At 44.8% G+C, this 10,704-nt stretch overlaps 1 protein-coding gene across 1 annotated transcript in view; it reads left to right on the forward strand.

Moving 5' to 3' along the window:
- Window positions 1-9,347, forward strand: part of opn7b (opsin 7, group member b) — a 49,635-nt gene extending 40,288 nt beyond the window's left edge. The window contains exons 5-6 of the mRNA XM_067240237.1: window positions 7,852-8,186; window positions 8,802-9,347. Of these exons, the coding sequence (XP_067096338.1) occupies window positions 7,852-8,186; window positions 8,802-9,302 (836 nt within the window). The 3' untranslated portion in view covers window positions 9,303-9,347. The remainder of the gene's footprint in view (window positions 1-7,851; window positions 8,187-8,801) is intronic.
- The last annotated feature ends 1,357 nt before the right edge of the window (window positions 9,348-10,704 follow it).

Consider the following 10,704-nt stretch of genomic DNA (forward strand, 5'->3'; position numbering starts at 1 on the left):
TGTGCATGTGTGAATGTGAGGGAGAAAGGTTGTTTACTGCAGAGATATGCCAGGGTATCACACCCACCAATTAGCTTCATTCATCTTTATGCCAGTCAACAGCTGCTTATGATGCAGCATCTGCAACATGTGATCATCGATAAATGTTTTCTACCGTGTTCTAATACTGTTCTGACACTGTCACATGCTAACGCCCTCACGTGGCAGAAGGCTTCCCGATGGAAACATGTTGTGTGTAAATAATGAGGTGATTTTGATGGGCTTTTGTGTGATTCGACCGCTTTGGGAATTCGAGCAACAACAAAAAAAGCAACTTTACCCATGTTTACATCCCTTCATCAGTTTTTGGCCGACCGTAGACAGGACTGACATGTTTAGGATGACATTAGTCTTTTTTCCTTTTCTAGATTCATCCAGTGTATCCCATAGTTACTGTGCTCTTACTAGCAAATACTCGTCCTCCTTCCAAATAAGTTACGTTTGTTTGAGTAGTTTTGGTTTGACTGTCCATACAAACCAAGCAAATACATTGACAGCTTTAGTCATTACATTCAATTCCTTACCAACCCTCTTGATGCTATGGTAACATCTGTTGGCCTTGGAAACATACACAGTTAGAGTCCATTCTCCCGGGATGGAACTGTCCGTGACGTCCTCTATCCCTTGATTGCTCACTCACAGATACCCATGCTTATGCTCTCACTTACTCAGTCTGTCTGTTTCAGGTTTAATGGAAATTTGTGGGTTATGATTTGTGCTGATGATTCAGAGCATCAATCAGAAAGCATACATACACGCAAATCATTCTGTCTCAATTAGGGGTTGGTTTTTATTCAAGACGGATCAGCCACCATTTAATGTGCTCATTAAACCATCATTACATTGTTTCTCATCTGAACTTGTCGCAATTTGTCAGCACACTAATTAGCCATTATTAATTACAATTTGACGTTAATCTGTACTGATTGTTTCCTCTCAGAGATACCCGTTTGAAAGGCTCTTAAACCTCATATTCCACTTTTAGCGAATAATCCCAGAAATGTCTGTCATCACTCTTGTCCTGTTTGTCACCTGCTCACTTACCCAAGTGTCATCTGTGGCTACATTATCATTCCAATGTTGGGAGAAAGGTTGGTAATGTAAGGGGTGTAGACATACAGACAACACACCAGGCAGTCCGAGATTTTTTTACCATCCACTTATATTAGGGCCTTAGGCCTGCTTAAGCAAGGTCTGCCAAATTAATTTGTTGATTGGATACTGTAAATGTTTGTTTTTTGCAAGGCAACACTTCTATGTTTGATCCTTGTGTATGTGAGAAGGCTCCTTTGAAAATTTGGCCTGCAGACATACTTTTTCTGTGATTATTTGGAAAAGAGACGCATAGACAGGCTTTACTCATTTAACTGTCCCTCAAATCCTGGTCGGATCTTTATTATGTGAGGCATCGTTCAGAAGGTAATCCGATGTTGATTTGTTCATTAGAGTTGATGTTCTGTTTCTAAACTGTACAATTTTCCTGCCAATTAGCATCAGGATCTATTTGCCTGGCTTAAGCCCAAGCGTGATTATTTTAGGAGAAAAGGCTTTTAAATATTTAGATTAAGTAGAAAATACATACGTTTCAAGTAGGGAGTTAGGGTTTGCCAAAAGACTGCAAATTCAAATGACCAATTTGAGAACCACTTTAAGATTGAATTGTCCATCAGAGCCATTTCTGTGACTGACAAAGAGATAATGTCGCCTATCAACGCTATTAGTAGAGGGCTTCAATGACAGTTACAATGTCAGAGACAGCCACTCTGAAAAAGACAACCATTTTTCGTCAATGCTAGTTTTCTGTATGCACGCACACACTGCTCTCAATGTTTGACCTTGTTGAATTAATATCTGCTTTGTTGAACAGATTTGGCCCCAAGCAGCAAAGCAGCAAAAAGACAAGCATCAGTTTATTATGAGCTGCCCGGGTGTGTAAAGTGTACTCTACATAATATTTTACATGTACATATTTATGTTGATCTCATAAACAGCTTAAGGTTTGTGCAAGCTTGCCTTTCGCTGTTGACCTCTTTAACATTAACCCTTAGAAGGCAAGCTCCGTGTGGGTGTGGTCAAATAGGGCCACAGAGAAGACGAAGCTTACATAGCTAGGCAGTTATGTAAGCTTCTTTGATAACGATTAACAATTCAACAGTTTTTAGTCATTGAAAGCAAGTTACAGTCAGTAACATGATGTCCGGTCTCGTACATATTTTTGCCTAAAGTACATTTTCGAGATAAGAGCATGGATAATTCCAAAGCCACAGAGATTTCTGGCAATGCTAATAAAACCGTTTGAAGTGCAGATGAGAACCAAAAATTACTTGTTTACTCGTGTTGATTGCAATAACCTGGTAGAAACTCACATTAAAACATGATGTGTGCAACATGTTAATATTGTGAAATTGATTTTCTCAACACACAAACATACAACTTAATCAAACAAACAGAATCTCTTTCTGTCTCTCACACACACACAACTGAATAAATACAGTGCATTGAAGCGGACAAGACCGATCTGGTATTTTAACAGTTTTACCATAGATGCTTCCATTAGATTCTATACATGATACAGAATCTATAAGGTGAAAAGCACAACGTTTGCTTATTAAATCGTTAGGGTTGACCATGAATATTGTACTGTTAAAGTTAGTATTCGGGCATGGCTTGAGGCAACGTTTAGAAAAGACAATCACAACTAGAGTGGGTACAATTTCTGGGGAAATTGTAGGGTGTGCTTGCTTGCGTCGGTTGCACAGGGGTCCGTTTTTGAATTAAATTTTTACAACTGATATTTCTGTATATTTTATATAAAAATGCATCCTTATTATTTATAAAGATTACATAGATTTAAAAGCATTTTTTTTGCTGCTCATTTACAACTGAAAATACGAGTGAAGTGTAGAATGAAATAGATGTCTTCTCATTTCCCCTGCAAGAGGCAGCCTCATCGTTGAATCAAAACGAATAAATTTGGCAGACCGGTGTACAAATTGACCTAATCTCTATGACTTAAACGTCATTTTAAGTTTTTCCCGTCTCATGATATTTTCAGGCATTTAGCCTACTCTTTGCATTCATTCATTAATAAAGAACCCCCTTTGAAGATTATTCTACGACGTTACCCGGCAATAGAAAATGGAATCGCGATTCAAACAGTACCATCTGCTAACTGAAAATATGCCCCCAAAAACATAAATAAGCTTGACATTTATTTAGTGGAAAATCGCTCATTCATAAAAAGCTCACTGGTAGTGATCATTGTCAGTAACAACGCAAAATGCGATATAGCCCTGTGTGGAGAAGCTGCCCCGGTAAATTGTACTACTACGGTACAGTACTAGACTACTGCTGTTTTCGTCTTGGTAGCGATTGCGTTGGTTGAATTGGATTTAACGTTCCGTTGTACGGTTTAAGCTGAAATTAATTATTTTCATGAACAGATTGACAACGTTTAGGCTGTGGCAATGAAGGTCAGGTTAGTAGATAGTAAGTGCTGAACATGTTCTGTCGCCGTTTGACTTCCTAAACAGCTGTGTAGTGTAGATGTTTTTGTAGTGTTTCTCGCGTAAGCTTACAGCATTGCAGTGAGCTACACTGGTTTGAAACCACAGGTAATGGTAATTTCACCAACAAATCGTTTACTAATGTCAGAATAAATCCTACAACGAAAATGTATATGTGAGGAATGTTTATTTTAACGATTGAAAACAGATAACGCTACATTATAGACCACTGTAGTATGTGTTGCCCGGGCAACACAGGCTAATGTCATGATGCTAATACTTCAGTGAAATAGTAGACTACTGTTTCCGAAAGTAGATGTACTTCCTTAATAATATCAGCTTATATTGTACATTACACATCACAAAGTAAAATGAGTAAATAGTTATCACCCTGGCCTCTTTTCTTGTGGCGTTCCTTCAGCTGCCTTGCAGTAAAGCTATAGTTAGCCTAGCTATCCCCCAAGTTAACAGATGCGAAACAAATGTTCTGGCAAAGGTAGTCACGCGTGTTTTCGTGACGTTTGTGACGCAGTGACGTTAGTAACGTCAGTGACTGTGGCTAGCAAATTAGCCACCGTTAGCTTCACTTTTCGCCACAAAAACTTAACTTAAGCCTAAACCATGCAACAGAACGTAAATTCCAATAGAAGCAACTCAATCGCTACCAAGACGAAACTTTTGACACCTACGTTGTCTATGTAGGCCAAATATTGACTGAGTTTTAGGGGGGCAAAAAGAAATAATAATAATATATATGTGAGAGAACAAAGGTTGTGCTCTCGCCGAAGGCTTGAGCACACCCAAAAAGATGGATTGAAACCGTTAGAACACAAGTCTCAAGATCATAGCATGCTTGTTTCAGAAAAGAGTGCTGGTCTGACTCCAAGGATATTATACATCCACCCACCCTCCCAACCAACCTTCCTGTTTGTTTTGTCAATAAGAATAGTCTGCTATAACTTCCATTGACTTAAAAGGGCCTCTTATACAATAATACAAAACACTGTTTTAGGAGAAAAATCGTTTTAAAGAGTTGAAGTTAAGTTAAGAGTTAATCTACCCATCACACATCACACGTTTCACTTTGAGATCTCATTGATGAGAAATTGCAGACCTCGACACCTCATTATCACACATGTACCCACACACACACGCACGCACACACACACACACACACACACACACACACACACACACACACACACACACACACACACACACACACACACACACACACACACACACACACACACACGACCATAACAGGAAAAGCACAGGCAAACCTCAAAACAAAGTGTGTGAGTCTGAGTTGCTTTCCTGTGTGCGATCAGTCTCCGAGGATTTGCAGGGGAGGCATAGTTAACGAGGATCAAAGTCCTGAAGTGATGACACGCGCTCTGGTTCACAAACTCAGTGTCAGATTATTACAGTCGCCCAGCGCGGATTACACCATCAGCAAGAAAGCATCCTGCACTGCCGAGCAAGTGTCACCCGATGCCAAATGGGCGGATTGTGTGTGTGTATGTGTGTGTAAGAGAGAGAGACACACAGAGAGAGTGAGTCGAGTGGTTGAGAGTGGGTGTCTGAGTAGAGGTGACAGAAAGAGAAAGAGAAAAAGAGGGGAGGCAGGCTGTCCAACAGTGAGCTTTCCAATAGGAATGCGGGGGGGGGGATGGGAAGAGGGTAGTATTAGGAGGAGGGGGAGGATTAACAAACAATGAGAGCTCCATCGATGGTGATGGTTTATATGGACGGAAGCGAGCGTCCTTGTATCCACAGCATCCTCCTCTGCAGCCCCTGTGAACATCGTCCCTCTGACAGACTCTCAATCAGGATGGTTCTCCCCAGCTGTAACTCTATAGACATGTAGATAAAGCTCTAACTGTATAGACATGTAGGTATAGCTCTAACAGTATAGACATGTAGATAAAGCTCTAACTGTATAGACATGTAGATATACGTAGCTCTAACTGTATAGACATGTTGTTATAGGAGAGAATACTTTAAGGTAGGAGGCTTTCCAGAGGTTTTGATAGCTGAGGCTGTGAGATATGGTGTTGAGGGGTCCTTTCATTCTCCGCAATCTCTGGAAGTTAGATAGTACACACTGTGTTATGGTTGTCCATGGTGTTTTGAATCTGAAACATTTAATGCGTGTTAATTTACTGAACTAATTTGTAGGCGTCCCAAATGTCACAGATCTTCCCAGAAGTGCAACTGATTTGGGATATCTTCTTGTATTACCTCTAAACTACCTCTGAATGCTTCACTTTGCCTTTTTATGGAGATATCGTACAGTAGCAAAAGCTTTTTTAAAGAAGTACATTGTTCAGTTATGTCTTTAGCGCTAAAAAAGGCAGAGGGAATGGAGTGGATGTCAGATTCAGCTGAAACCTTCCATGTTCACCTCTCCATGGCGTGCGTTGATAACTGAAACCAGCAATCAGGCTCCCCGGAGCGGCCTCCCTCGCCGTCCTCTCTCACACGCTGTCTCTACCCCGTTTCCTCACGTCGAGAGAGGAGACTGGAAGATACACAGCCACCGTCAGCCACCATACCACCAACCCCCCCCCCACCCCCCAACCCCCTCGCCTCCCACACACGTAGGCCAGTGCCCTTCCCCATCTATCAACACCTCGTCTGCTCTCGGCCCGGAGCGGTCGCAACCGGCACCCTTTATCTCTCCCCCCGCTATTAGGAGCAGAGAAAGATGACCTCCCTTCAAACTCTCTCTCTTCTTCTCTCTCTCTCTCTCTCTCTCTCTCTCTCTCTCTCTCTCTCTCTCTCTCTCTCTCTCTCTCGTCTATCTCACTCTCTCTCCTCTATCGCACTCTCTCTCTCCGTCGGAGGCGGCGGGGTGGAACATTTCCTCGGTCTTTGCGCCGGCTTCACAGTAAAGCCCTCACGCTATAAATCAATTAGGAGCTGAGTGGTGCTAAGGGGTCTCCGCATCTTCCCATCAAAGACTTGGACCTTGACGACTATGCTAGTTGCTCTGTCAGTGTAGCCCTGCTGCATGGCTGAGGAGGATTGTGACAGAGAGCGGGTGGGCAATTCATCAGTCAGCTCTCGACTCCCCGTTTTTGTTCTCCAGTTTGCGGCGAGCCCTCACCTGGAATGTCCTGCCTGTGGATCTGACCCACCTCACGGCCAGTGGTTCAACTGAGGTGTGTCAGATAACAGTGCAAGTCCCCAGGAGTCTCGCTCTACGGCTGGAGCCTCTGTTCACAGGGAACATGGACGGACTGCGTCCACGACAAACAAACGTCGCCGCTCGGATGTTCAACATTGAATGCCAATGGCACTTCAAGCCATGTGAGAGGGCAAAGAATATAAATAGATATTGCATTACCCTGTGAAGATACGGTCCCCATGGCGATAGTTTCTGTCTGAGCTGGATTCCCCCAGGGGCTCGATGGTGATTATGGTTCTCAGAATGGAGTCACATGTGACAGCCCCCTGGGAATGTGTGTGTGGGGAGGGGGAGACTTGCGTAATGGCTGGCTCCGTGTGTCCCATTATGGATGACAGATTCATGGTAAAGCGACCGTGCTACTAATCTCTACACACAGTGAAGGGTATTTACATTTTGGGTCCTGTAGCCTGGATGTGTTACTGGTTTGTGTGTGTGTGTGTGTGTGTCAGCGGACAGTATGCGTGTTGACAGTATGTGGCTGTATGAGGTTAGATGTGCTTCACCTCTGTCTCGGAACATGCTGGGGGGGGGGGGGGGGGGGGGTCATGCTCAAGTCTGCAGATGAAAGGAAGACGGAACGCCACTTTTCTCATCGGCTTCCTGAACACCCGCTGGGATCAGGACACCAGCCGTGGGCAATAATGTGACAGTGTTCCAGTCATCCAGCCAAACAATCACCTCTTGCACTGTCAGTGGTGTGGCGGGCCTGCTTTAGTGAAGCGGTTCACATCTCGAGAACGGACATTTCCAATTCATGACCAACTTCAGTCAAGCCTCGGTTTTCCTTTTCGGGGGCCGTTTGGGCTCTTCTGCCCACTTGTCCTTTGTCTCACTGTATTTGTTCCCACTTCTCCCTCTCTCCCCGCGATCTCTCTTCAACGTCCTCTTCACACTTTGTGTCCGAGCACCAGGCAGCCACGCGCGAACGTCCACGCTCGACACGCTCGGCCACGTTGTCACGTCTCGCCTCGCGCGTGAACACGCTTTTGAATTTTTCTCCGTCCTCCCCAATCCCCTCCGTATCCCCCCCTCCACCCCCTCAGTAACCAGTAACTCTCTCTCTCTGTGCCACCCTCCCCCCCCCCACCCACACACCCTCCCCCCCCTCAGGCAGCAAGTTTTCCACCAGCCACGCCTGCATCCTGGTGGTGGGGGTGTGGTGCTACGCCTCCATCTTCGCTGTGGGGCCCCTGAGTGGCTGGGGCCAGTATGGCCCGGAGCCCTACGGCACCGCCTGCTGCATCGACTGGGAGGCCCCCGGACACAGCATGGCCGCATTGAGCTACATCGTCTGCCTCTTCCTCTTCTGCTACATTGTGCCCTGCACCATCATCTTCCTCTCCTACATCTTCATCCTCCTCACCGTCAGGGGGTCCCGCCAGGCAGTGCAGCAACACATGTCCCCCCAGAACAAGATTTCCAACGCGCACACGCTCATTGTCAAGGTAAAGACATTCCGTTCTTGTCTAGGTAAACACGCACTCTCTGAGTAAATATACACAGTCATTGTGTAGGTAAATATACACGCTCAGCTTCAAGGAGAACACACACAGTCTTCTTCATGCTAAACGCGCACATTGGGGTAAACACCGACATGTTATTCAACGTAGAAAGACTACACACAATTATCATCAATGTAATGCGGGGGTCAGATGGCTGAGCGGTTAAGGAGTTGGGCTATTAATCAGAAGGTTGTTGGTTCGATTCCTGGCCGTGAAACAATGACGTTGTGTCCTTGGGCAAGGCACTTCACCCTACTTGCCTCGGGCGAATGTCCCTGTACTTACTGTAAGTCGCTCTGGATAAGAGCGTCTGCTAAATGACTAAATGTAATGTAAATGTAAATACACACTCACCATTCAGGTAAACAGACACACATCTAAGTCAATACACCCATTGTCAAGCAAGTACAATTGAACACAAATGTTTGCTTCTGTATCCTATACAATATTTGTGTTATACATATTACCAAAGTATGCCAATTTAATGAACAGAAAAAACAAGCCTAGTTTCCCAGTGCATGAGTGTGTGTCCTCATGTGTTTGTGTTTGTGTCCTCAGCTCTCCGTGGCAGTGTGTATCGGCTTCCTGACGGCGTGGAGCCCCTATGCGTTTGTCGCCATGTGGGCAGCGTTCGGTAAACCCTTAAACGTGCCCCCCATGGCCTTCGCCGTGGCGGCCATGTTTGCCAAATCCTCCACCATTTACAACCCCGTCATCTACCTGTCCTTCAAGCCCAACTTCCGCAAGTCCCTCTGCAGAGACATGGCTCACTGCAGACGGACGCTGTGCCTGTGTCTGTGCCGCCACGGCTCAGTCCAGTCCTACAAGGGCTCTCAAGCCAATGACAAAGACCAGTGTCACTCCACAAGGCTGTCCAACGGCCTTCCTGAGAACCACAGGTCTTGCAGGCACTGCCCGTGCCCAGAGGGAGCCTCCGATCCTGGGGGGCACAGCCAGGACTACACCCCCCAGAGGACCGCTCGGGTGCTCACGGGGTCTATGCACAGCGAGGTGGCTGTCAGCCAGCTCTCCAACGAGATGCAGAGTGACTTCCTGTAGACGGGTCGAGTTGAGGAGAAGAGGAAGAGGAAGAGAAAAGGAGTTGGGGAGGGGAGGGGGGGGTGAAACACGAGAAAAGTTGAAAGGTGGAAAAAAGACTATGTTCCTTCAAATACTGCCAAAATAACACATATAACCACAAACTACAAAGCAAAACCTTTGATCAGGCAAACCAACCATACAGTACTGTACCTTGTAAATTGTCAGACATGGGTCGACAACTAAAATCATCCATTATGTTCAAGCTCACACTGACTGTATGGTGTGAAACCATTGAAGTTGGCGTCCAGGGAGTGGGTGGGGGATGGGGGTGGTAATTTAAGGGGGTGCAAAATGGTGCACACATTAAGCTAAATGCAATAGCAGATAATGGGGCCATGTGCACCATGTGCAACCGGCTCTTTTGTTCTGGTCGTACATTGAAGTGGATGTGAATCAATATCATCCTTGATCAAGCAGCCATGTTCAGAGCAGATCTGCACCAACTAAGCCCTGGTCACAAGGTCACACTCCAAACGCGTTATGCCTACCGAGCGAAACGTCTTCTTAGTAACAAAGGTAGAATGTAGAAGCCAATGGCCCACGGAAAAATGAAACAAGCCCCCCAAAAAACAGGTTTTATGTTTACGTGAGCACTTGACATGAACTGTGGATGCCTAAAGGCTCATTACTGTAATACGGGTTACAGACTAGTGGAAAGATCCGTACATCAACCTGTGGGCAATTCAATTAAACGGACACATCATGTGGACTCTGGTTTTTGGAACTTGGCCGACGATGAAACGCATAATTTTTTTATATTTATGAAAAAGGTAAAACTATAAGATGTGTTAAGATTTGATCTTCCTGCTCTAATGAAAATGCCTCATATTTAGATCTCAAAGGTACTCTGTTGTTATCTCAGACGAAAACAGATGGAATACACAATAAAGGAAAATGATACAAATTAACATAAAATAGCTAAACAAATTAAAAAGTCATCTTTATTTGTCTAATCTAGAAAAGAATATTATACAGTACAAATAATGCAGTATAAATGAAAATATGTTTTCCTTTTTGATCTCCCACCCCCCGCCACTGTCATTCTGGAGGCTTTTCTTGTCCAACCGCCTTTCTAGAAACTTCCATGAAACAGATTGATGGCTCTTGTAAACATGGAAGACGAGTGTGCTGACCTGCAGCGGGGGGCATGTTTCTGTCTGGATACGCAAATTGGCCTCTTCTTCCTTAGCCTGAAAACCAACTCGGAGCAATCAGGGATCTTTTCACAGTACGGACTGGACAGCCGACTCATTGTGCTGTGTGTGCATGAGTGTTTGTATGTTTGTTTGTGCGTGTGTGCATGTGTGTACATGTGATACGATGAGTTAATTTGCATACATGTGGATGTTACGCCTGCCCG

The sequence above is a fragment of the Osmerus mordax genome, chromosome 7 (genome assembly GCF_038355195.1).
Source record: "Osmerus mordax isolate fOsmMor3 chromosome 7, fOsmMor3.pri, whole genome shotgun sequence".
NCBI classification, from domain to species: domain Eukaryota; kingdom Metazoa; phylum Chordata; class Actinopteri; order Osmeriformes; family Osmeridae; genus Osmerus; species Osmerus mordax.